Genomic DNA, 27,717 nt, shown 5'->3' on the forward strand with positions numbered 1-27,717 from the left:
TTTTTATTTATTTTTTTTTAAACTTTTCTTTCTTTAAAAAAATGACGAAGTCCAAGTATTTTGGAATCCTCGTCCTGACCCCCATGTTCCCCCGGCCGGCCAGATCGACTCTAAAGCAACCAGAAAAGAAAAATAGTCATATGGACAATTGATAATATACACCCCATATACAGCAATACATAATGTTACCAATAATACACTACCTCCAATGAGGCTTCAATTCAAACTGTTGCCACTGATATGGTTCATTTGAACAGCAACCGTCAACCAATGACGGTTGTTTTTTTTTCTTCTTTTTTTTTTTGACTAGTGTGGGCAGGGTTATAGTTACAATGGTGAGGTGACATCACCACCACTTCATCGGCTCAGCTGAGCAACACAACAAACAACAGTGTTGACTCAGCCTCGCCACTAACAGTGCTAATATTCGGCTTTTCTTTTTGACCCAAACACCCCCCCTTTAAACCAATCAGATTCAGCATAAGTGCAAAGTTTTTCGGAGGCACTGACACACGCTTCGCCATCTCCAGGAGCACAGGTGAACGCCACCAGCACGCCCTTGTAAGCTCGTACCTGTCAAACCGCTTTCCAAGGGTTGAAATGATGTTAATACAATGATCTGCTGGTTTCCCTTTAAAGGAGCCAATTGTAAGTTTGGCAACTGCTACATAGCCCAACATTAGCATTAGCAGAAATGTTGCTTAGCATCAAACTTTGCTCCTACACTGCTGTCTACAACAGTAGAAAAGCAAACTAGCCTCCATTTCTACCAATAATTTTCTTCTGCTGGATTTAGCATGCTAAATAGCTAGTTAGCCTCAGTTGTCCTCCCAGTCTGCTACATTAGAACCTCTTTTCTCAAAGCCCTAGGGAAAACTACTAAGAAAACACATGTATTGCTAACGTTGGCTATGTAGCAACAGCAAAACTAGCATATAGCTCCTTTAACCTGGTTATAAATGCAGTTCAGGACACATGAGGATTTTAGAGTGTGCTGTTGGTTCCCTTTTAAGGAGCTAATTATTAGATGGCCAAAGCTATGTAGCCAAACGTTAGCATTGGCAAACATGTTGCTTAGCAACCAACTTCACTACTACACTGCCAATAGTGGCCCCCAACAGCGGAAAACAAACCATTTCCATCACTGCTTTGTGATGTTAGCTAGCCACGACCCTGCTGGCCCAGTGAAGTCAATGTAGCATCCTCTTTGACCAGAAGTAGCTTGGCTCCAACAGCGTATTAACACTGTTTTTCTTTAAGGGCTTGGCAAAACTGCTAAGTAAACACCAGTAATACTAATGCTGGTAGCATTGCAATAGCAAAACTAACAAATAGCTCCTTTAACCTGGTTATAACTCAGGTCAAGACACATGAGGATTTTACAGTGTGCTGTTCCCTTTGAACGAGCCAATTATAAGGTTAGCCACTGTACCATAGCCAAACCTTAAAATTAGCAGAAATGGTGCCCGTTAATGAACTTCCCTCCTACACCATCAACGGCCTTCTCCATCAGTAGAGAGCAAACTAGCCTCTAATACTATTACTACTTTTCTTATGGGTTAGCATGCTAACCAGCTAGCCCTGGCCTAGCCTTCCCATTTTGTCCCATTCTGATGACAAGACACGGTGGTGTCCTCACTGGCCTGAAGAAGTAGCACTGCTCCAAAAGCATATTAACACCTCTTTCCTTCTTAGTCTTAGCAAAACCGCTAAATAAACACCTGTAATGCTAACATTGGCTGTGTAGTAATAACAAAACAAGCTCGAAACTCCTTTAACCTGGTTATAATACAGGTTAGAGCACATGAGGATTTTTACAGTGTGCTGTATGAATCTCCACAGAATTCAAATTCAGAGAATCCACTTCAGTCCCACCAGTTGAGGTCCTCATCATGATCATGATTTTCCTCATTTCACCTCATCCCGCATACAGTAACAGCCAGTGAAAGACAGGGCGAAGTGTGTGAAAATGTGTGTGTGCGCGTGTTTGCATGTGCCAGTGACCCCTGCAGTGGTGGAGACAGCATAGAGAAGGTTTCAGTATGTGCATAAAATAAAGACAGAGCCTGTACACAGTGTGAGCAAGTGTGAGTCTATCTGTGAGCGAAGCTACAAACATGACTCCCAGTGGAGCTGCAGGTCCGTGCTGTCCAGAAAATCAGCTGAGAAGACACTTGGGGGAGTGTGCGGCACCAGTGGAGCCAGACTAGTCCCACCGTCTCCTTCACTGCCTCCTCCCACACCTCCTCTCCCTACTCCACTGCCTGAGCTCCCTCCACTTCCCACCATGGAGATATCCAGCCAGTCCATGCTGTCCAATGTGGGGTCGCCAAAGTCCAACCCTGTAGAATGAGGGGAGAAGCCCAGGTCGGATGTGTCCATGGGGGAGGAAGAGTGGTCCAGGATGCTGGGCGTACTCAGCATTTGGCTGTGGAGGTCGTCGATGAGTGTCAGGGCGCCGTCAGGCTCCACACCCAGCAGGGGGCTGCCTGTAGTGCTCTCCAGGAAGTCCTCCAGGCGTCCACTGCCTGTGCAGGGTTCTACCATTGAGGGCTGAGGGGAAATGATGGGCTGTGTCTGGGTGGGAGGGGACAGGCGGAGGGGAGATGGGGGAGAAGATGGGGAGGGTGGTTCTGAGTGGAGATGGGCGAGAGAAGGGTCAGGGTTGGCCTTGAAGCTGGGGATTTCTGCAGGAGGAGAGAGAAAGAAAATCTTATCAGTGCTGGAGATGGATTCATTACTTATGCTTTCTTCAGACTGCCAGAAACATCCGATTTTTCTGATGGGTCAGCAAACAAAATAATCTGGCTGTGAAGGTTCTCAGTCAGTTCTCAGTTCTCAGTCACTGAAGTTCTGACAAGGTGACAAGGTGTTTTTAAATGTGATTCAGATCTGATTTGTACAGATATGTCTCAGTGTGAACTCTCTGGCTGCCGCATTTCACTTTGACGGTGGAGTGAGTTCTGCACCACAAATTGACAGCAAGATTGTTTAGAGAAATGACGCGCCTCCATTTTGCCTGCCAACCTTTCTGAAAGCCACGTCTTCAACGTGGCTACACAAACTTAATCAAACATGTTGGTTATGTCTGGACAACACAAATCCAATTAGATGCCTGAAAAGATCAGATTTAAGAGACAAATCTGATTTACCTCCGCTCTTCAGCAGGATGTCGAAGAGGTCGTCCATCTGCTGACTGTTCATGCCGTTTTCCTGCAAACACAGAGGAACATCTTTTAATACACAAACAACAGTGCACTAAAACAAACTCATCAACACAGACATACAATTTAGTTTTTAAGGCCCATTTTGTTCCTAGTTTGTCATTTTCTTATGTCATTGGATGCATGTAGAAGACATGTTATCACAGCGTTCACCCTTTGTTTCACTGTGATTTTCTTTAATGACACAAACATGTCCAAACTTCTCAACATCATAAAGCAAAAACGGTTCAGTGTAATTATGTAGTCCTGTTTTAAGAAGAGAAATACACCAGTTTTTTGTTGCTGTGCTCATTTGCTGATACATAAGGAGTTAATTAGTTCGGTGTCTTTCTTTCCTTCTCCCCAAAAGTGTGATGTAAAAAACCCAAATCATGGATAATATCGAGGATAGCGTTTGTGTGTGAAGAAATAAGATGTAATAAAGAGGAAAAGTAAGAAGAAAGAACAACAGCGAAGAAGGGATGGAGAGACAAAGTCGTGCTAGAAGACATACTTTGGAGCGTTTGGTAGGAAAGGAGGTGTGGAGTTTGGGAGAGGGAGGTGTGAAGAGTGTGTGCCGGTCATAAGATGGACACACCTCCTCTCTCTGCCAGGATGGAGGGATGAAGCGATGGTATGGAAAAAAAGAGAGTGGGGGAAAAGGGAGAAGAAGTTAATGAAGTCGTACACTTAGCAGCGGCGTTGGCATGGTGACGGGGAAGGCGGGGCTCAGAGGAGATGATGGCATTACCTTGAGTGAGGAGAGAAGTTGGCTTTGGCTCTCGCTCTCCAACACGTCGTCGAAGAATGGCTGCAGGATGGGAGGAGCTGTGACCGGTGGGCTGGGCTGCTGGACACCATTAATGTCCAGGTGAAGCCCCGCCTTCTGTTCCTGTGTAAAGAGAAAAGAAAAGAAGAAGACATATTCAGACTTGGACAAGTGCAAGTCTTGTGGAAAATTCAATTGTGATGCTTTTTTCATGTTTCACTAGTCAGCAGTGTTTTTGACTAAACCAGGTTAGTGGCGACACCTTGTGGCAGAGAGATGTTATTGTCCTGCTACAGTTTTTCAATGTTACTTTATACAAAATATACAGACATCAGAATTTAGTGCCTGGAACTGGATAGGTAATTCAAAACTTAATGCTAAAAACTAAATTAAAATCCATTTTTTATAATGAGTAATTTGAAGTATACAAAGCGGTGCAGTTCTGTTTGTCATACAATTACATTTTCATTCACAAATGTTGTGAATGGTGCCAAAACAAAGGTTCAATCAAACAAATCAAATTGTTCACACCTCTCTGCTAAGTAACCTAGCACAGTGATTGAGAGACACAGAGACACAGAATTGTCACTTTCTGGCAACAACAGGAATGGAACAGGGAAAAAACACAAAAGAGAGAAGATTCGAGGCCGTCAGTGTGTGAACTGTGTCGTGTTCTTCTTTGCTGTATTCAATTGTGGACTACAGTGTGCTGTTGAAATGCAGGCAAGGTCAGGGTTTACTGTTCCAAACCAAAATGTGGCGAGCTGAACTGCACTTGGTGGAAAAACAGATTTACTCCGAGTGATATATTCTAGATTGTACCTTTTTGCTTGTCTGGCTCACAGGCTCGGCTTTGGCCTGCTCTTTTGATTGGCTCTCAGCGCTGGGGAGTTTACTTGGAGTCGACTGCAGTCTCTGAAAACAGAGACGATAAAAGGTATTTATTAAACTTCATGGTAAATCAACTCAGTCCATCACACAAAAAAGAAAAAATCCACCGTACCTGCAGTGTGATGCGTCCGTTGGTTTTGGCCAATGAGGACACTCCATTCTGCCCGTCTGTCGTGTGATTGGTGAGAGCGATCAGGTAATGGTTGCCGTTGCTGTCAGTGACCAGCGTGGGTGTGCCGTTGGCCTTCAGGAGGTCTAATGAAATGGCCTGAGTGTGGATCTGAGTGCTGTTTTGTTGGTTGATGAAGACTGGCGTCACCTGGAAACGTCATTTTGAATATAATAACAATTCATAATTGCGTTATTACACCACAAAATTATAACATGTAGTTAGTGTTAGCTGCACAAAATATTTTATCCCCTCAATTTCAAGAACTGCAGGGTGGTCACCTGTTGTGTGGCGACAGCTGTCGTCTGTTGTTTGTGCTGCAGCCTCTGATGAGCCTTTAGCTGCCTCCTCTGCTGGATTTGGTTCACTGCGGGTTTCGGGCTCGCCACCGTCTGGTTCTGGATCTGCACCTGAACCTGCTTCAGCTGCACTTGGTTCTTCTGCTGGCTCTGCTGCACTTGCCCTTGGTGTTGTTTGAGCTGGTTCAGTTGCACCAGCTTCTGCTGGGCAAGTTTCTGCTGGGCAAGTTTCTGCTGTGCTAACTTCTGCTGGGCCTGGAGCTGCTTCTGCTGAGTCTGCTGTATGATGAGCTGCTGGAGCTGCTGCTGCTGCTGGAGCAGGACTTGAGCTTCTTTCTTTTGCTGCAGTTGCTTTTGCGTCAAGTTTGTTTTAGCCTCTGCCACCTTAAGCGGTTGTGCCTGACTCTGCTGCTGTTGGGGTTGTTGCAGCTGCTGTTTCTGCTGCTCTGCTTGTTGGACCTGCAGCCGATGAATCTGCTGCAGTCTTAGCAGAGTCTCCTGGGAGCACTGCATTGGCTGGAGCAGCTTCTTTCCCTGGGCTTCCTCCGTTACACCCTCCATTTCTTCCTCAGAGTCTTCCTCCTTCTTCACCCTCAACACAACACCATTGGGGAGAGTTGGAGGCTGAATGGCTGAGGCTTTTATTAGAGTTTCAAGTTTAACTTCTGACATTGTTTTGCTCTTTTCACTGCCTTCTTTCTTCACCAGTATTGCACCTGGCATCTTTCCCTGCTCCAGCTGAGACCTGAGAGTCTCCACCAGCCTCTGCTTCTGCCTTAGCATCCTGGTCAACTCCTCGATCTGTTTGTCCTTCTCATGGAGCATCTGGTCTTTATCCATGGATGTTGGGTCCACGGCTAAACTTGTCAGGGGCTCCGGGCGCTGGCCTGAGGCAGATGGAGACCCGGACAGACTGCATGGACTCCGAATCTCATCTTTCACCATGGTGAGAGGCTGCGAGAGCAGGGAGATGCTTGATGAGGACTGAGGGGATTGTTGCAAGGTGAGCTGGGTCAGAGGAGAGCTCACCTATAGGATGATAAAAGCGTATGTTAGGGTTAAAATATTCAAAGGAAACATTTTAAATTTAACAATCATTCACAAAAAGGTCTCACCATCTCTCCAAACATGTCTCCACTACAGCTCGTCTCATCTGGACTCATGCCGGCCAAAGACCTCTCAGAGGGTGTGGGAGACATGGGAGGGCTGGAGCTGGTGCTGCCAAACCGCATGACTCTTCCAGGAACAGCATGAGCCAGCGAAGCTAATGCTAATCTGAACCCACCCTCTCCCGAATGCTCGGGTGTGGTAGTTGTGGTGGAAGAGGGTATGCTGGTGCTGGCAACCGAGATAGCACCCAGCTGGCTGGCCAGAAAAGGGCCATTCTTTGAAGCCGCTGCGGTGCCGCCGTTTTGCTCCTGGTAGTTGCGCAGTCTCTCAATGAGATCATTCTTGGTGCCTGAGACGGTCAGACCACGTAATTTCAGTTCCTGTTTCAACTCGGCAACCTGGAGGATGAGAAACCAGACCGGTACTTATGAAGCAGGTATTGACTGAAACTGAGAGAACATAACAACTCATATCTGACTAAACGTTTCTAGTTTAAAGTGGATCACACAGTCCCATGATTAATGATAGCAGTTTAACCATAATGGTACACAGGACTCTTTTTTTCCAAGTCTCTAGCAACTCAACTTTGACAATAATTCCACAAAAGTGAGTACTAGTTCAAAAAGTCATAAAGTCAAATTATTGATCATTTACAGTCTGGACCTTTTACATCATTCACTCCAAGAGTCCAGATCCAGAGGTACGTTGCAGGAGATCATTGTCTGATCACAGAATAACTATGTAGTATTTTTCTATGTACTAATTATGTGGGTTTTTTGTTTTTTTTGTTTTTTTTTGGGTTTCAAAGAAGACAGTTTCTCATCTTTGAAAAGTGTGCCCCAGCAACACACACTTCTTGATCCCCTTCAATAAAACGCAGTTAAATCAAGTTGCTAACTTCAGAGTAGTACAAATATTCTTGGCAGGAGTGAGTGAGGTTCTCCCTATAAATTTACTTTGAACTCATCCAGGTTGGCTGGCAAAGTGCTGGGTTTAGCTCCTCCCATTGCAGGATGGCTGTGACGGGCAGTGGCGCTCTGACTGGAGGGAGCTGGGATGGTGCTTGAAGGAACGCTGTGGGAGGGGGAAGGGCCCGAGCTGGTTGTGAGGGGCTGCTCGTTTGGAGGCCTGAGAAGAGAGAAAAGGAGCAGGTGTGAACATGCGTCGGTCGTCCTGTGATACAAGCCACTGATGTTAGACGTTCCAGAGAGTAAGAGTTAGTGACATCTAATGATAAAACTGCAGTATATGCATGCAGTGCCTCTTCCGATTTCCACTAAAATATAAGCCAGTTACATGCTGCTTAGGGGAAACTTGGACTTATTTAAGGTAACATTAGTGATGAAAACTTCCAACATCAATTAAAAAACCTTTACATTGTCATGAGGGAACAACAGCAGAGAAACACTGCATCCGTCTGTGCACAGCCTACGCTAAGTTCTATAATTTGTCGATGAACACTGTTTTTTGCAGACACTGAACGTAGAACATCTTTGGCTGATAGTCGGGCTGGCAAGAGTATACATAGCAATAACGATGTGCTGTAGAAACACGACAGTGGAAGGCCACGGCCTCCAATAAGCAAAGTCACTGTGCTAATGTACATGCAAATATCTTATTCCAAGGCCACAAAAAACAGATACATTTAATTTTAAAGCAGTTGTACACTTACACCAACATTAGTGCTGTTGCAGTGTCTTAATGAAAGAGGTTGTTTGTGTGTTACCTCGACACCAGTGAAACAGGAAGTGACACAGTACGCTGTCGCAGAAAGTTAGCTCGTCACTCACTCACTGCTGCTGCTCTTTAAAGGGCCACAGGACCCGTTTAGCCACGAGTGGTGTTGCCATTGTTAATATCTGACTTGGTCTGAATATAAGGTGACATCATGCGAGGGTGTGGCTGTGGCCATGTTCCTACCGCAGTGTCCATTTTGTGTTTACCACAAAAGTGTAGCAAACATACTTATGGGTAGTATATGTATTTGATTTCTGCAAATAACTCCTACACTACAAGTAACAAGAACACGGTCATTCTCACTTCTACACCACAAACAGACACATGCAGACATGGCCGTGACGCATGACACTGACTTGGGAGGGGCGGGCAGGATAGTGTGGTAGTTGTAGTGCTGCTGTTGCTGGCTGATGATCTGCAGCTGCAGGAAGAGCTGCTGTTGATGAAGCAGCTTCGCGTAGGACGAGTCCATCTGTGGCGGACGCTCCTTGTCTGCTTTCTGGTCCGGAGGGATGTACTGGTGGTACTTCAGCTTCTTCACCTGCATGCCGTTGATAAAGATGGTTTCAAAAAACCACAATCCCGACCTTTAATAACCTCTAAACAGTTTCATGTCGTCAAAGTAAGGCATTCATCCTGCATTGTGCTTGGTTACACAAGAGAGATCCGTGGAGAGATTAGTATTTCTAGTTACGAAAGTATGTATTATAGTGAACTGAAGATACTGTGATTGCAGGAAATTATGCAAATCAACTCCTCTTTGTGTTAAATGTCAAAAAGCTATGACTTTAAACAAAAAAACTTTGTTCTCTACTTCTACAGGAACTGAAAAAAAGAAGCCCTTTTTGAGAAGGTACTTTCAATATTTGTCCTTCTGGATTTTCTAAGAACTAATGTGCAAGTGCCAGTACCAAGAAATTAACAAATTAACCTAGTAAAAAGCAATCTACATCCATAAAAACAATGAATTTCATTTCAATTCATATTTTATATATTTTTAACAAATAAAATAAGTCAGAGGTTTTGTGTTGGTGCTTTAAAATAAAAAAGTAACAAAAAAAGCACTGACCTTGGGTTTGCTGTCCTTTGATTTCTTAGGTCTGTGTGGAGGACGATCTGAACCCGTCTTAGCCTGAGTCTGCTGACAGAACGTGAGAAACGGGGTCAGGGAGGAGGAAGGAAGGGAATGAGGAGACGAAGGAGGGAGGAAGGGAGGGAAGGTTAGTCAGTTATAGCTGCTCCACAAACAGAGATCAGGGTCACATGTATTCATAAATCATCAAATGTGCAGGATATACAACATGAAATGACATCAGGCTTAGGAAAGAGCAGAAAATGCCAGGGGGTTGCGCACCTTGGTGTGTCCAGAGGAGGAGCGGGAACTTGTTGAAGTCAATATCGTTCCATTTGTTAATTTTGGGGGTGAGGGGGAGTCTGAGCCATTCACCTGGGGAGGAGGAGGTGGTGGAGGCGGTGCAGGTGGTGGTGTAGGCTGAGTAAGGAACTGAAAGAAAATGACCACGGTTAATGGTGTGATTGTGTTTAGCCACTGTTTTAATTAATTATTTCAAGTTAAAGCGAATCTCTCTTGATTGACATTGACACGATTGACACTGTGATGCACCTGTGTGGGAGCAATGTCCCCGTTCTGGGTGAGTGCGTCAGAGGGAGACAGCTGAGGGACGGCACTCAGGGGAGAGTCGTGATTGGCCAGCTGGTCTGGTGAAAGAGCATCACTGCTGTCTTCATCCAGAGAGGAGCTCTCTCCACCGGCTCCCTTTGGAGAATCTGTGACAGAGCAGAAATGGCATCAGGTTCATGTGAAACCACGGCCTCACGTCTTTCTTTTTTTTAATGCTTTGGTTAGATCAGCAAATGTCGCCTGCAACTGTACCCCCGACCAAGTCAACACAATGTACATCCCACTCAAACAGAGTGATGAAGTTTGCAAAACGGCCGTGAGTAACTTTAGAGAACTTATGCAACACTGTACTGTACGTCCGACCGAGTTTCAAAACAACACTGTGTCCAAACATAGTTGTTGTGTCATTTTGTGCAACAGAGTTGTGGTTCAGTTTTTATGGTATCACAGTAACTGCGATGCAACACAGTTATGTGTTGGATAGATGTTCGATTACAGACAGGCAGACATTCCTTGAATTAATAGATGGGTGGCAACGCGCTCCTTTCATTGTAATGTCACATTTTATATCTCTTATTCATTTAAGGACTCTTGCCTTTGCTGACCTTGCCCACAGACAGACAGAGAGATGTGTGTGTGACTGCCTGAATGTCCTGAGGTGGAGATTGTGTGTGTAGTTACCCTCCGGTGAGTGCTGCTGGAGGCAGGTAACAGATAGGATGTTCTTGTGGACCAGCTCGATGGGACCAGGTCTGTGGGAGATCTTGTCGTTGAGGTCGTCGGCCAGTCGTGCTCGCTTCAGCTGCAGCTGCTTGGCCTGTAGAGACGGCTCTGCCGACGTTTCTGTGGCCAAAAAACGTATGGAACAAATGCTTTTTGTCGCTGTGATGGAGAATTTAAATTATGAACTACAACACAGGCAGGGGGGAAACATTCAGATACAGGACAGCATGAGACGAACCTTATTTCAAAGTAATTCAAAAGTAGCATTCTGAGGAAATGATGACTTCAGACCCAAGTCCAAATATGAACATGAACAAGGAACCATACTCTAATCTCATAGAGACAGTCCGTTCCGTTTTGTTTACTCTATGGTTCCTTATAGGTGAATAATCACATTTTCATTTTCGTCTTTAAGTTAATTTCACAGGTAAATCCTCACCCTCCAGAATGTGCATCCTGACCAGCTCGGAGCGCTCAGGACGGCACCTGATCTTCCTCTTCAGATAGTCCTCGGTCTGATTGAAAAAAAAACGTGGCAGTCGTTAGGCATCGTGAGTGGAAGACAACACAAAAGCCGCAGGGCACCATCAGCGTTGAGTTGAACTCATACAAGCATGTGGTTATAGAGGATATTTCTCCACGTGAAATAGTAGGAAAAACACAGATTTTACTAGTAATTAGGGTTCAAGAGAATCAGGGTCGTGCTATTGTAAGTGTAAGTAAGGGTAAGTCACACTAAACTCATCTGTACAAGCTTTTTTCCCCTGAAAAAGGTCATAGTTTACAACTGCTTCCTGTGATGTATTCAAATAATTATATAGTATGGTCATTATTAGCGCTGCTATCACAAGAAATCTTATCTAAAGACATGTCCTGCATGTTTTAGTTTTTCCTACCCGGGTGATTCAGCAACACAGTTATCACCACAGTGTTATGACATTTTTGTGGTGACGTTTCTGCAACTGCTCATTATTTGTCAATCTAAACTTCACATAGTTTTGATTAGGAGCCTCACATAAGAAGCTGCAGAAAACGCCGCTGTTTTTTATTGTTTGTACAGAGTGCAACGTTTTCAATCGACTTCCTGTAAGCAGGTAACTGCTGATATACGGCACATTAAACTTATTACCACACTCACCCTTGCTCGCTCCAGACTCCTCCGCTGTTCATGAAAGGCTGCCGGGCTCTTCAGTGCTACACAGAGAGGGGGAGATGAGATTCAGAGAGTCAGAGAGGGGTGAGTGCAGCTCACACAGACTGGTCCCTCCTGTCAGTGACAATGTGACAACCGATGGTGGGAACAGCTGCAGCTACAGAGGAAGACAGATTCAAAGCAGAAGTCGCTGCAGGGAGAGAAGGTCAGCAGTGCTATTATAAAATAAACCGAACTCTGCTCAGTGAGCAGAATAAAACACAGTTATTTTCCAGCCGTCCAAGACAAATTCTGTCATCACCAACAAATTTGGAGCTGCAGGGATTTTCCTTTTGTTCCTTTTCTTCAACATCATCATGGAGGATACACATTCACGTAATTCTAGAGAGTTCCAATTCAGTCAATATTGATAATTATCATGATAAAAATAAGTAGATTAAGTTTTGGTTTTACAACTCTTAATATAAAGAAAACACCAAACTCTTGTGAAACATTTGCCAAATGTGTTTGATTGAAGTTTACCAAACTGGAAATAATGACATCTTGTTTTGTCCACAAAACTATTCAGTTTCAATTATTTCTTTGATATATGGAGCAAATAAACCAGAAAACATTCAGATGTAAGAAGCAGAAAAATCAGAAAACGTGTTTTAATTATTGGAAAAACACATTTATCGATTTATCAATTAAGTTAGTATTCATTTAATAATTGAATAATCGTTGCAGCCATAAAATATATAGATCAAAACTGTTATTTAGTTATTACCATGCCCTACATTAACACTGCAGCACAAAGTGTGGAGTCCTCTTGGAGAAAATTAGCCGTACCTAACTGAACCACACGAGTGGTAACCATGACCAAACCCTAACTTGTGATGACTCAAACCACTTTTCCATTTGCGATACCATCATAACAAACTCCGGTATTCACCAAAAATGATAGCAGTAATTTCATTTTCATTTCAAAGCTCAACTGAAACATTTACAATAATGTCAGGAAAAAAAGTTCAAAAATATTTTTGTGGTGTTTCCCAAACCTCAGAATGATGATGCTCATCTTGTTTTGTCCACAGTTTTAATGATTTTAACTGTTTTTTTGGAGCCAACCAGAAAGTATTAATATTAAAAGAAGCTGAAAAATCAAATAACTTATTGTAATTAGTAAAAAATGAATTTGTATTATTATTATTATTATTATTATTATTAATTTAATTATTTTCAAAATGGATAACGATAAATTTAGTCATCGATGAATCATTGATTAATCAATTAATTGTTGTCCTTGAGACAGGTCTTTCTTTGCGTCTTCTGTTGTTTGCCTGTTATTTACTTTACACGCCAATGGAAATCTACTTAAAGCTGTTGTACAGTATATTATTGATATGAAACTTTTCTCTTTCTGATTCTGACCATTATCTCACCACTATTGATACCTCACCACTGGTGGAACCCTCACCTGACCTCGGCAACATCTTCTCAAATAGATGTTCACATAATTCCTCACTAAACTCTCATTTAATGCAGCTACACGAAAAGTTACATGGTTATTTTTACAGGACACATGCTGACCGTCATCGTCCTCTTCCCGACAACAGCCAGGTCAAATTGTTTCAAAAGCCAGCTGTCTGCATTAAGTCTGACAGATGGACCGTGTCCTGCACTCCGGTGTGAGGGGACATAAAATGTTGATGTGCAGTTGTCTGACATTGATGTTTAAAATTGAGAATTATGACACTGTGTGTGGACGGACAGATTGACTGCTGTTCACAAAGAAAATATAACATTAATCACTGTGTTTATGACTGGCCGTGATCTAACGAATGTGGGTGGGTGTGTGAATGCCCATGTGTTATGTGTGTTATGTGTGTGAGAGTTGGGAGCACATATTTATGTATTTTTAGCAAGACAGTTGTGGCCTGTCTTTAGCCAGGCTGCTCTCAAGAGAGAAAGTGTTTTCCAGCAGATGCACAAAGTATAAAAAAACATTAATAGATGTGCTCAACATTACATGGTTTTTAATTGTACTAAATGCCAAGGTAAAGAAAAGCTTTACAAGACAGTCAAACACATAGGTTCACTGGATTTGGGGAAGGATATTGGGGAGGAAAGTGGCAGTTACAGTGATGTAACATAGCAATTGACTAGTTGGTCAAGAGCTGGTGAAATAGCCTCCAAGGATGTGCGAGGGCGGACACTCCTGCTACGGCGTGGGGCGTCGACTGTGTGTGTGCCACGGACGACTGGGTGGGGGTTGATGGGAGGTATCCATGTGTCCCAACCTCTGTGGTCGAGAGAAGACACAGCCTACATACCAGGCTGTAATATATAACCAAACTGTAAAGATCATAACAAGGCAGCTGGTTCACCGGTCCTATTAAAAAGGTGTGAATTAGTGACATCTAATGGTAAGACTGGAACAAACAGAAGATTGCTCCCTTCTCACAGAAGAAAGGATGTTCCTGTTCAGCGTTTGTATAGCAAGTTTCCATTTCAAAAAAAGTGCTGTGGCTGGTTTGTCTGTGTGAGCTGTTGTAGGAAAATGGTGGTAAAAGATGGCTGCCTCTGTAAAGCAAGACCCTTGCCTTAAGTACACATTACATCTATCTCATTTCATGTTTTGTGCCAGGAAGAATGCAGCTTTTCTGAAACTGCAAGCTTCTCCATCTCTTAATTTTTGTAGTTGCTTCTTCTTCTGCTGCATCTGACTGATGGGCTTGGTTCTGATGTTAATACAATCCATCTTTTATTACACTGCTGTAATTGACAGTTATATTCGGTTTCTATAAAGTAGTGATTTAACACCGTCTGAACACCTGGCCTTCAAGATGGCAGCATCAATCACCGTTCTATACTCTTTTTTTTCCAGTTTACAGCAACGATAAAAAACAGCATCTGTGTTGTGTTTTGGGAAACTCCACTGCAGTAAATTCACAGCAGACATTTAAGCAGAGAAATTGATCTGTTGATTCATAAACTTGTGTAGTTAAGAAAAAGTTTAGTTGTAAATGATGTGAAACTCATAACTTCACCTTTCTTTACACTACAATCCAGGAACAGAACCATTGCTGACCAATCGTCATATATATGCATTTAACCTCCCATAATGCAACATAATTCTGTATTTTTACACACTTAATATAGATAGAGACACCTTTCTTCCTCAAGAACACCGCAGAGAACCAAGCAACATGTTTGAAAGTGTGTATATAATAATTCAACATAACCATATGGTGACTGTTTATGTTCATATTATCCTGATATGACTCTTCTGAAAGTTGATAAATGGTGATATCCCCCACCTCCCTCCTTTCCTCGCTCGTCAGCAGTTCATATGATCTTTATGGTGCTATAACTCACCAGGGACCATGACAGAGTGAGCAGCCCTCGTCCTGCCCTGCTGAGTCTCAAGGCCACAGCCAAAATAAGTGCTGGTTGTTGGGGAGCAAATATAGTGTTTGATAGCTCTCTCTCACAACAAGCCCGTACCTCCCTTTTCTCTCCACTATCTGGGGCTTTTTAGACTCTGTATCTACAAAGAAGAGCACCTGCAACTCACAAACGCATGTCCTCAAGTCATGGATGCGTCTGTAATCTCCCCGCAAAGAAGAGCATCATTCGAAACAGTTAAATACTCTTCTCTGGACCATGCTCATCCCAGTGCAGCCAACACTCTGGCATGAAGCCTGAGGCACAAGGAGGACACGGATAGATTTACTATAGTGACTAAATAGTTTCTGTCCACCAAAACAAGCTCTTGGACTGAGAGGCAACTCCAGTACATTCTTCCAGGCCTAACACATACTTTGGTTTTCAAATGAGCCTGGTAAGATACTCTCAGGGCATTTTTCAGTTAAGTTGAGCTACGGTTGTAGCACGATGACACCGCTTAGACTTGGACTAGTGTTTTTGTGCCACTGGTGGGGAAACGTTGGGTGGTGATACGCCCCCATTCAGCTTGCTAGTATTACGTTGTTACCAGTTTAAATGGTTGTTGGTATGTACCCTCCACTAACTTTAAAAAATACTTTAAGCTGACTAATAAGTTAATAAACTTGGTCTCTTTATCAGTCCAAAAAAAAGAGTAATTGTCAAAACTGTCATGTTTTTCTTGCCACATCTTACTGTTTATTTCTAAGTCAAAGCCAAGGAACTGTGGAGCAGAGTGTCTTGGCCACTTCGAGTCTGATTGAGTGTATACATGCATGGTAATTCTTCCCGATTACTCCACTTTATCTGGTAGTTTAAATTTAAGTCAGAGTAACATGATTACATGTATTTTTCAAAGTCAGCGTTTAGTCAAACTAATGTGATGTAAACTCTCTTAGGATTACTTACTTATAAATAAGGAATACATCAAACAATAATGAAAATGATTATCATACTTAACGGCTAAAAATGAATCCACATTTCTACCTGCATCTCTATATCTCCCTTCAAGCACATGTGTGCATTTTTAGGTTTATGTGAAAACAAACAAAAATAGTAAGTAACCTTTGGTCACAGAGGACAAATTATCTATTAAATGAGGCTGAAAGCAGTATACTAGATTAAGCTTGTTATGGGCCAATAGATAATACACATGAACAGTATTAAAAAAAAAAGATCCCTGCTTCTTGTAATGTGAGCATGCAGGCTCTGAAACAGGAAGTGGATGCAGAAGAAGAGGAAGCTGCCATATTTGATAACACGGTGGTGCAAAGACACTACAAAATCCGACACATACAGGCAGAATTGTACTAACTCATACCAATAAAACGTGTTGATAAAAGCTGTCACCTTCCGGGAAAAAAGAAACAAATATATGCAAACACAGCTTCAAACTTCACAATGTCGGTAAAGTTTGAAGCGTCACCGCCTACGATAACGTGAAAACCACATGTGGATAAACAGGTCCATTCATTCAGCATACAAATCTATACAACTGTAGCTCAGTGTTTGATGTTGTATATCAAACTAATTGTTCTGATGAAGGAGAGGGTAGGAGTTACCACGCTGAGTTAGACTCAAATGCATACACATGCTGTAGTGATGCTGCAGTCGGCTGCTGGGGTTTACGAAAAGCATCAAAACACTAGTAAAATCTCATAAATGTGCTTATTGAGCATCACTGGCCTTAGATGTAACATAAAAAAAGTACCATAACATGTCAACGTGGATCTAAATTACTGATTTTTTTTTTATATATGATGAAAGTTGCACAAGACGTTCGATTCACTGACCCTAACCCAGAGAATTAAAGAGGAGACTTACGTGGCATGATCCCCTGGCTGACCAGTTCTTCACGTGTTCGTCTCTGCTGGAGTTTGAGCTGGAGGACTGCATGGAGACAGAGGAGGTGAGGGAGGAGAAAGAGGAGAGAGTCAATGACGGTCCGCTGACTGTGCAACCAAACTGCAGCGATGGAGCGCAGAGCTCTTTAAGTTCCTTATTGTCGGTTACTGTTTACAAGTCTACCATGTTTGGATGGATAAGTAGAACTAAGAAGAATATGGACTGACATGAAGAAGACCTGCCTGCACTCTCTTGCACCCAATTCATCCTTTCATTTCCCCCTTCTTTTTTTTTTGAAGCCAAAGAGGAGGGTACAAGAAGTACTACACACTTCCTGTTTCTGAGAGGTTTTAGGTGTACAGAATGTGCGAAAGAAAGAGTAATCATTAATCAAAGAATATGTGACAAAGAGAAAACAGGTACAAAAAAAAAAAGAGCAAAGGAAGCAAAAAAAAAATACAATAATAATAGAGATTGAAACACGATCAGGCCACAAAAAAAGCATATCGGCAGATCACACCGTCATTTCAAAACAGGAAGTGCTAGTTACATAACACAGAGGCTGGCAGAGAGGTCTAAGGAACACAGTGCTGGACAAAAGGAACTGGACTGTAGCTGACCTTTCTGCACACTCAATTTCAGGTGTTGTCTTGTATTGTTTTCTTTATACCAAAATTGAAAGTAAAAGCTGTCTCATTATGGCTTCATAAAAACCAAAACAACCTTAAAAGATCACTTAAAATTAAAATAAAAAGACTGTCGAGATGAATTTTATGGAATAATAATTAAAATGTGAAAAGTTAAATGGCACGAGAGCCATGTATTTCACCATCTGCTGAAGTTTTCACGTTCTTGAAACATGGGGTCATTTTAAGAGAAGTGAACTTGACCTTTCAGTCAACCATGCAGATGAGTTAACATCCACATACGGATCGGATCACAGACTATGACAGAAATATACAGAAGACACACACTCACACACACACACAGACAGAGCTGTCTGCATGTACTGAGATTAACAAGTGGTTTGACGTTTCACGTATGACACACACGCACTTTTCCATTATACTGTTGAGTTTCATAAAATAATAAGAGGGGAAATAAAGATGCTGCAACAACATTATAAAAATAGCATTATAAAAAGAATAAGTAAAATACGATACAATATGATAGAAATGCTCAACTTAAAAAAAAGAGGCAACATTCTGTAAAAGACAAATGTCCACCACAATTTGACAAGGATGTGGGTGAGCGCTGATGACAAATGTCTGGCTTGCTTTTAAAATGAGTAAACACATCAGCACAAATGTCTTATTGGACACAAGTTGTATCAAGCAATGCCAAGTCCCCGCAGGAGGTGTGTGTGTGTGTGTGTGTGTGTATATGTAGGTGTCTGAAGTAATAAGTGTTTTCACATCAAAATGACAATTTCAAACAACACAATAAGCAAATTATATATTTTTCACCGTTCAATGTTTTATGCCAGTTCAAAAAAACTTCATATATAGTGATTTTATAGTAATTACTAAACTGAAGCTTACTTTCACGCACACATCATGTTACATTTACAATATCTGTCAGAAAATTAAAAATTGACGTTTTCTCCAAACTGCTCAGCCCTGGTTTGCTTCCAAAGAAAGCCAGGGCTGCCTCTGCTCCTTTGACGATGAGCAGCACCTGTTCCTTCCCACTAAGTAAGTGACATCAGTGGTGCTCGCAGGCCTGCTAAGCTAACTCTCTAGCAATCCCATGTAGCTGCTGCGGTGTTATCCCTGTGTTATGACAAACACTTCAGGCTCTGGACGGCAATGCTGCAGGTCCCATTCGTTAACGTCAGAGTCTCTGCAAGTAAATGTCATTCTTTGGCTCTAAATCCTCGCTGGCGGTCGCAGCTCCCCCCCCGTTATATTTACAAGTTCATATGCTTTAAATCTAAAGGGATCAGACGAGCACTGGAGTCACCCCTCTGGAAACGTGCCTGCTCACATTCAGCGACATAAACACGGAGAGCTAAACACGGCTCCATGACTTCATGTTTATGTTGAACCTGTGCTGGAGCTAAGAGATTAATCTTCCCTCAGTGCCAAGCACGTGGACAAACACTTTTGACACTCACATGTTGCCTAAATACATGCACACATGCACAGATATGATGACCATGCCATGGTATAATGAAGAATAGGATGCCACGGCACTTTCTGAGAAAAGGTTTATTCTGGGAAAAAGAATCTTACGCCTCTCATCTCGCTTCTCCTTCCCTTCACACACACACACACACACACACACACTGAGTATACTCCTCTTAACTTATTTATTCTCTCTTCTACTCTACTTCTCTTGAGGCATGATATTTAGCCACTTAGTGACAAAGGTGGCATGTGACGGCTTTTATCACCACTTAAAAATGTACTCAGGGTCTGTCCGCCGTCACCAAGCCTGATCTTCTGAGTAGTTTCATAAAAGAAAATAAATCGCAGAAGTCTCACGGTGACACCTCAGGCATGCTAGTGGTGGTGTGAAAAGTGTGAAAAGCTACAGTGGTGTTGCAACTGGAGACCAAAATCATATAATAATGCAACAACTACAGCATATAGTTGTTGCATGTAAACATTCATTAACCTGGTACTATTCGTAAATCTCCAGTCAGTGGTGATGTAGTGGGAAAAAAAGATGTAATATTTCACATACATCACACACAGTTATATATGTTATACTTCACTGTGTTTATGCACAATGTAAAAACATTATATTGATGCATATTGAACCTTTAAAATGTTGACGGAAATCATACAATCAGTCCATGAGGATATGTGTAATTACAAAACGCCGCATTTGTGACCAAAACAACTTGGACAAAAAAGGACAAAAAGGAGCCTTAATGAGGTTTAAAGGCCATTTTGGTTAATTTAAGCAAAAGGATAAAGAGGCAGGGCAGTTTTATTAGGATACTAGGCCACAGCCAAAACCGGCCTCCGCAGTCATAAAAGTCAGAGGGAAGGAGAGAAAACAGAGAGAGAGAGAGAGAGAGAGAGCTGCCTTTACAGCTTAAATGGAGAAAACAACAACCACTTACAAGATGGAAACTCAAACCACTGCTGCCACACAAAATGTAAAGTCAGAGAGGAAGAAAGACTTTCAGAACTATATCCTCTTTTCAAATCATTGCTTTATATAGAGATCTGGGTGGTAAGTACCAGTCTACACATACAACTTTTTTTCCTGGTATCGAGAAAATCAAGTCTCTTGATATTTTACACCACATTAAACAAACATTTAGATCTATAAACTAAAAGGATGTAACCCAAGACTCAAAAGTTATGTATGTATGTAAAAAAACAAATTCAAATAATTCAGGATGTGTGGTAAAATTTTATGGGGTTTCCCCTTTGCCATATACAGTCAACCAAACTGACCAAACTCGAATGATCACAACTGATCAAACTCAACTACTATTACGGTACAGAACTCGTAACTTGTAAGAAACTTTTCAATGTTTCTGTGTGAAGGGAGACTGGAAAACAAACTACATTCTTGTATTCTTAAACCTCACATGGCAGTTGTATGTATAGAATATACGGTAAAACAACACTTCTAAAACCTCCCCCACAGTATCACACCAACGCAGTGGGTCCATGGACCAACACAGAGGTCACATTCATTCCTGTCACCTTCCACAGTGAACCTTTCAGACGGGAAAATACGTGAAGAATGAGGGGATACAATGGTGCGATGTGAGGTTAAAGCGGCATCAGATTTGAAGAGGTCACTGAGGCAGAGCCAAGTTCTCACTGGCCAACTGGGCTAATCCTGCTGCGCTCATGTGTCACTAGATCTGATTTAACATGTCTGAGTTTCTCGCTGTCCCCTAAGACCCCAGGGCTTGGCACAGGTAAGCCGACTCACACACACACACACACACACAGGAAAAATGTGACAAAACACTATAAAACTCTACAATGACTATTAGGCTATTTCATTTTAAACTACAATAAACACTGGGCTTTCTAAAACATTCTATTGTAAACCGTGGTATATTATTATGCTTTCTCAGAACACATAGACGCATGGTTTAAGGTTTGCAGGAAGAAAACAGCTCAGTCTGCTAAACTAACTTTTGATTGAAAGCTCAGCAAAAATCCCTTGTCCCCCTTTTTTTTTAAATTGATTTCCTGACACATGCTTTTTTTTCCTCTAGAACTGAACTTTCTTCATTGTAAACCTCACAGGAATGTTGTGTTTAATGTGCAGTAAGTCATCTTTGACTCTTTTAATGGTGGCTATAAAGAAACTTAATTAAGGTTTTTTTTTTTTGTTTTTTTTTACGGAGTGTTTTAGTGTCATGCCACTGCTGTGCTGGCTGCCATTTTAAATCATTTCTACAGGACATGACGTTTTGTTTGGCAAGTTCTTGTATGTCATTTTCTTAAATTCAAAAAACTGTAAACACGACTCATACTGAAGCAGCAACTTCCAGTCCGACAACTGAAAGTCCCTACAAGGAAGTTAAAACCGCAACTTTTTTTTTTTTTAATCAGTAAGGCTACATACATGTTTTCAAAAGTGTGTTTAATTTATTTGTGGGTTGATCTACAGGTGACCGCAGTAATTCAGCATGACTGTCTAACATATATCATAAAGGAAAGATTGAAAACTACTGTAGGTTTCAAAATGTTAAAACAAATGTTCTTCAGCACATTCAAGGATACGCATAAGGAATGTAAACATAAACATGTGTGTGTGAGAGAGATGTGCACATGACAAGTTGAATTATTCACATCTGCTCTCACTTGCACTTCCTTCATTTCACACAGAGTGTAAGTCTATTGAAAAGGTTTATCTGAGATACCAAATAACCACGTTGACTTCCTTCCGTCTCAACCAGGCCAACGAACCGAATCTCTTATCTTTAGCACAACCCCATTAACTATTTATACGCAGCCGTGTAGCACTGATATGAATCTGCAGAGGCACATAAACACTAATCATATCAGATATCTCATGCCTCCGCATCGCCCACCTTCTTTCAAGCTGTGATAGACTTGCCGGTCATGATCCAGCTCCAGTCCTGCCTTCTCCACGTCGTCTCCCATTGAAGGAGAGCCCGGGGGAGACAGGTCCAAGGACAGGCATGTGTTGGTGTCCAGCATTATCATTCGGAATGGAGATTAATTACTTGGTTGACATTGAACTCCTCCGACAAACCGGGTCCTCCACCTAAGTCCCGAATGTTGGCAGTTTTGGTCGATGAGGGGGAGGGAAGAGGAGTCCCGTCTAAATACTGCACCAGTTGTCCCTACAATTAGATGTCCTCTCTTTCCAAGGGACATACGTGAATCAAACGCTTCAGGAGAATTCCCACACAAGTCAAAGACAATCTCCTACGAACCAAAACGGGACGAACAATCACTGCTTCTTCCTCTCTCTCTCTCCTGTATACCAGAGTAATCGATCGGTCTGTCTCTCTTTCTCTTCCTTCTCCTGCTCCCTCCTTCCCTTGCAGTGGCAACAGCGTGTCACGACTGTAATGCTCTGCAAAGGTAGTCCGAGGAAAAGTAGGGGGAGAAACCGACCAGACGAGTCGGGGATGAAAAGAACAAGAGGCGAGCAGTGAAGAAGGAGAGTAGCAGTGTGCTCAGGAGGGAGGGAGAGAGAGAGAGCCCAGAGAGACTGCTCTGGTTGCAGCTCCTCCCGAATCACACACACACACACACGCAGGGAGTGCTGCCGATAAAGTTCTCCTGCTCAGCTGTTGCCATTCATTCACTGTTACAGGCGCGAGGGGGGGAGGGGGGGGTTGCTGCCCTCTGTAAGCCTCCTCCCTGTCAAATACACACACATATGAAAACAACACAGAGTAACACGGATATGTACTCTCTAACACTTTCCTGACTAAGTCAATCTATAAACACATTTTATGGCACAAGTGGAAAGGACAGTAACGGCTCACTGTGATGATCTCATCCCACATAGCCGACCTTTGTCAAAGACGCAGGAGTGAATCTGATACTGGGATGAATCACCCGACTATAGAAAGTGATTGATCGATACCAAATCTCTACTGTAACTCTGTTTTGAAACACACTCTGCCCTTGAGGAAAAGGCTGAGAATCATCGCAGTCATATTCTGATCCTGTTGGAAAACGACTTCTTCTGCAGTCCAGTGAAACTGTCTCTGACTCCTGCAGAATGCTGATGGTAAACGCCACTGCACCCCCCACCTCTCTCTCTCTCTCCACTGTTTTAAATAGCAAGGCCAGCTGGCTGTATGGAGGCTATATTCAGCTTGGTATCACCTGTGCAATCGCAGGGTAAAGTTACTTTCAGGAACAAACACACATCCACATCCATGAACACACACACACACATCCACAAGCTTTAAGCGCCATTTTCTTGGACTAAATCAATATTTCATGAAGCATGACACAGAGGGGAGAAACACAACTTTTCTTTCTTTCTTCACTATACATACAGCACAAAAGCACCTTATTAATAAAACAACAACCTGAGCATAAATATCAGTCAGCACACAGCACAGTAGAACAACAAGGCTTATCACTAAAGTGTTTCCTCTATCATACAGGTAACACACACAACTACAGCGCACCTGAGAACGCAGACGACACCTTAAACAAATGGCGGCTGTTATCAACAATAAGTGTCGGTGGGGAGCGTGTGATTTGAATCCACCTGTTGTTATGACTCATAGTCTGGACAGGAAGCACAGACGACAACACACTCTGGGATTGAGCTGTCACACTGTGGTCTGGGGAAAAGCTCGTCAAACAAATAGTGTGTACACTGTCTGGACTGACGCATGTTCACACAGGTGAGGAAAATGTAAAGCATTAACTAAGCACTAACTGATAAACCTTAACCTTAACCTTAACCTGCACCACACACTGGGGACTTGACTTTTATCCCCACATCTGTCTTCTATCCTAATTCTATTGTTATTCATTTCCATATGTAAAATTTCACTGTAATGTTAGGCTTTTTTGGATTTTTGTGAAAGCATCTGCTATATTTTGCACATTATGCATACATTTCTGATTAATGACTTATTTATTTTAACCTACTATGTGTTTAAGTAAGGGATCAGTGCTGCTCTCATGTCTTTCATTTTGACATACAATTCAGGGGGGATAGGGGACATGGCATGAAATTTATTCTGGAGAAAATTTTGTGCTTAAGCCTGGCAAGTGCTATATTAATAAAATTATTACTATAATAATAATAACAATAATAACAACAACATGAAGGAGCTGAAGACCTGGGTTCGCAACTTAGTCTGAGCAAGGGCCTTTCTGTATGGAGTTTACATGTTCTCCCCGTGGGTGCATGGGTTATCTCCAGGTTCTCTGGTTTCCTCCCAAAGTCCAAAAACATGTGGGGTCACACTCTGGCGACCTTTCCAGAGTGTGACCCCACCTTTCGCCCTATGGTCAGCTGGGATTGGCACCAGTGCCCCCTGTGACCCTCATGTGAAGGATAAAGTGGTAGAAGATGGATGTAAGTGCCCATAATTTTACTCATGCTTGATTAACAACTGGACCACACTCAAATAAACACAACAGATATCTGCATACCCCTTTAAAGTTGTGAGGACAAGGAATAATGTCATGATCAGGAGGGAGTTTCTAATATTTGTAGACCAGTAATACCATATATAGATGCTTTTAAATGCTGTTTATGTGCAATAATACTGTCTCAGCCATTTGATTCAGTGGTGATTTTAACCTTTAGCTGGAGTTTGAGAAAATTCCAATGAGGCTATTTGGCCTTGGACATCCTTATCTGAGTCTTTCCTGATTCTTTGCTGAAAAATATTCGTGGGAGAAAAAAAAAGAAAAAAGAAAACATTTATTTTTGGGCCAACAGACAGGATACAATTACAGCACGACGACCGTGCTGAAAGAGTGACTTGGAGACTTCCTGTGGGTGTGTAGATAAATGGAAAACTCCCGCACAGCATCCAGTCGGACATTATAACCAACAGCAACATAAACAGCTAAAATGAAAGCTGCTTTCTTTTATAGTTGGCATCAAAACATGTGAAGTGTGGCTGTTGAGCTTTATGCTCCTTTTTGAGAGAGTTCAAACTCAACCCCGTCAAGAAAGAAAATGCAATTAGTTGCTGGCATTTCAAAACATCTGCTTCACAATTAAGCAACATTTTTTGTTCAAAAACAAATAACTGAAGTCATGGTGATAACTGGCAACTACGTAAATGTTTTTTATTCCCTACTTGTGGTTGTGGAACGTTATGACCCAGAGCTTGACCTTCAGATGTATCCTGCCCCCAAAAATAACCCAAACTACAATCCATTAACTGCTGCCACAATTATAATTGTGGTTTCTGCAAACTTCCCTTGCTCAGATTTACCAAACAAGCCCATACAAGCCTGGCACAGGTGAACCACACATGAGCAGGAAAGTGAGGAAAATTTGAAGCAGTGAACACACAGATGCAGACATGGTTTATTCAATTAAAGGGGGTTAAAAATGTTATCGAGCATCAGCAGCGCTTTTGATTTGTTATCGCGGGCAGGTTTAACCACAAGGCTCACCACGTGACCCAAACAAAACCTGGCCTGCTGAGGAAACAAGCCAGGCCAAGTGTCAGTCTATCACAGGTCAAACCAACCGTTAACATTCCGGCAGGGACAACTGAAGGTGTTTGTTTTCCTTTACTTCCTGGTCCCACGCTTCACCCACTCTGCTGTGGAATTTACCAGCTATGTCTGAATTTGACCGTGGCAAACGACACCGACATCAGGACCAGGATTTCGTAGCGCTGATCCATAATCCACTACAATTTCTGAACCATAAAGAGACACGGCTTGAGGAATCTCTGCTCACAGTGAGGAGACTGTTTTGTGTGTGTGTAGTCAAAAGGAACAGAGGTGGAATCCACCACAAAACCTTGATGTAAATGCTACTCTGGTAATCCCGCACTTAATCACTCACTGTGTTTGTATTCGTCCTGTACAAACAGAGGGTGTTTGTACTGGAAGATGTAAACTGCCTGACAGAAGCCTGAAGCCAACTCTTCATGTGTTTGCAGTAGACGCAACAGCACAATCATCTCCTCCTGGGATACTGGACGCATAATCCCAACATGATACATGGCTTCATTGCCGAGAGGTAATATTATGTAATAATATTTGGTTGATACCATGGCTAGCTGCTCCAAGGTGATGTACAAATATCTTTTAGTTTAAATATGTCGACATCTTCAGGACAGAAGGTAGAGCAAGAGACATTATGGAAAGATACAGAACCTGGAACTTATTAGTCTATATTTTTGTAGTTTAGACTGTTAGCTGATGTAACATTATACTTGTACGATTCATTGCCGATACCTTTTAAAGAATCCTAATGATATCTGACATTTCGACTATCAATAATATCCCATTTGACCCACATGACATGAAGTTCTGTAACAAACACCTACTGCTTCATTACCTTATTTTACAGTCTTGTCAAAATGTGGTGTTTCCAAGAGTCACGTTGAACTAAGAACTTAAAGTTTAAGAGAAATATGTGAGAGCAAAGTTATTAAGTCCCCCTTGAAAAGTCATACACGCAACGTCAAAGGTTCTTTGTTGACTGAGCAACCATAAAAGGTCCATCTGTGGTTAAATTGTACACTGACGAAGGACAGAGAAGAGTGTTGAATGAAAGAGAGAGCCATAGGCCAGCACCAGTATGCATCTGGTAACACGAAGCTTCACTGTAAAGCAGGCAGGACTGAAGGAGGTGAGGTCATGTTCAGAAAATAAAAAAGGTTTTCAGAGAGGAACACAGATGCTGAGGGAGAGGGGGGAAAAAACCCAGAGGCTGTAGAGGGGTGTTCCTTGGTCAGCGATGACAGCGTTGTAACGCACTGTTACGTAACACGGACATCTGAAAATGATTTTTCTAAATCACGCGAAGTACCCCGCTAACTTCGTGCCCCACTTAGTGTTGAAACACAGATTTCTTATTTTCCTCAAAAGCAGTTTTCATTCAGCAACAGACAAGAATCATAGAAAGAGCCAAAGAGGAAGACGGAGCCAGACAGAGAAGGTTTTCTTGGCCTTGACATTTAAAAGTCTGCTCTCGACTGTGTGTGTGTCTGTGTGTTCTTGCAGTCGTTTCCCTCAGGTCGATATTTAGGGGTTTAGTTGGACGACTCTTCCTGTCTCCCCATCTCTCTGTGAGTGGCTCTGAATTTCAATTCGGCGACCAAAAATTGCAGGGCTTTTATTAGACTCTGACCTTTAATGGTGCCATTTTTTCCGTGAAATGTTAATGCTATGTTACATGAAGATGGGACACAATTTTAACTGTTGAGACAGTTATATATATATATACACACACATATATATAGCTCATATATCAGCCAGCTTTGTGTTTGGTCCAACAGTTTGTGCACACTGGTGGACAAAGATAGCGACAAACAAGCAACTCTTCCCTGGAACCTCTGGAGTCTGGTGACGAGACTGGTGACACGGCTGATGTTGTCGACTGCTATCAACACTGTTTGTTTGTGTTTGTTTACAAGAAAAACAGCTCAGCCTGGACACCAACGGAAAAGGAAATGCTTCATTGCTGTTCTTGGGGTTTTATGGTTGAAATTCACTGGCATGTTAAAGGATAAGTCCCTGTACTTATCTAAATTAGACGCCAAGTCATTTTCTCCTGCACATGGCTCAGCGTCTGAGTCACTAACAAAACAACAGGAGTCCTGTCAGCTCTCAGTGACCTC

General features: G+C 42.3%; 1 protein-coding gene across 7 annotated transcripts in view; it reads right to left on the reverse strand.

Annotated features, from left to right (window-relative positions):
• Nucleotides 1-32: 32 nt before the first annotated feature.
• The window catches only part of mrtfab (myocardin related transcription factor Ab), a 43,770-nt gene continuing 16,085 nt past the window's right edge, over nucleotides 33-27,717 (reverse strand). For 3 of the 7 annotated variants that reach the window (XM_044013397.1, XM_044013398.1, XM_044013402.1), the window contains 17 exons: nucleotides 16,947-17,012; nucleotides 11,682-11,737; nucleotides 10,983-11,058; nucleotides 10,502-10,663; nucleotides 9,803-9,966; nucleotides 9,533-9,682; nucleotides 9,248-9,316; nucleotides 8,535-8,719; nucleotides 7,398-7,569; nucleotides 6,447-6,839; nucleotides 5,314-6,360; nucleotides 4,976-5,182; nucleotides 4,795-4,887; nucleotides 3,955-4,095; nucleotides 3,718-3,810; nucleotides 3,153-3,213; nucleotides 33-2,687 (listed from right to left, as the gene is read on the reverse strand). In XM_044013397.1, the coding sequence (XP_043869332.1) occupies nucleotides 2,110-2,687; nucleotides 3,153-3,213; nucleotides 3,718-3,810; nucleotides 3,955-4,095; nucleotides 4,795-4,887; nucleotides 4,976-5,182; nucleotides 5,314-6,360; nucleotides 6,447-6,839; nucleotides 7,398-7,569; nucleotides 8,535-8,719; nucleotides 9,248-9,316; nucleotides 9,533-9,682; nucleotides 9,803-9,966; nucleotides 10,502-10,663; nucleotides 10,983-11,058; nucleotides 11,682-11,737; nucleotides 16,947-17,012 (3,713 nt within the window). In that variant the 3' untranslated portion in view covers nucleotides 33-2,109. Of the gene's footprint in view, nucleotides 2,688-3,152; nucleotides 3,214-3,717; nucleotides 3,811-3,954; nucleotides 4,096-4,794; nucleotides 4,888-4,975; nucleotides 5,183-5,313; nucleotides 6,361-6,446; nucleotides 6,840-7,397; nucleotides 7,570-8,534; nucleotides 8,720-9,247; nucleotides 9,317-9,532; nucleotides 9,683-9,802; nucleotides 9,967-10,501; nucleotides 10,664-10,982; nucleotides 11,059-11,681; nucleotides 11,738-16,946; nucleotides 17,013-17,194; nucleotides 17,228-21,984; nucleotides 22,619-27,717 lie in introns of those variants that run through there. The other 4 variants (XM_044013400.1, XM_044013399.1, XM_044013403.1 and 1 more) reach the window with 4 other exon arrangements.

Source organism: Solea senegalensis, linkage group LG18, assembly GCF_019176455.1.
Source record: "Solea senegalensis isolate Sse05_10M linkage group LG18, IFAPA_SoseM_1, whole genome shotgun sequence".
Lineage (NCBI taxonomy): Eukaryota > Metazoa > Chordata > Actinopteri > Pleuronectiformes > Soleidae > Solea > Solea senegalensis.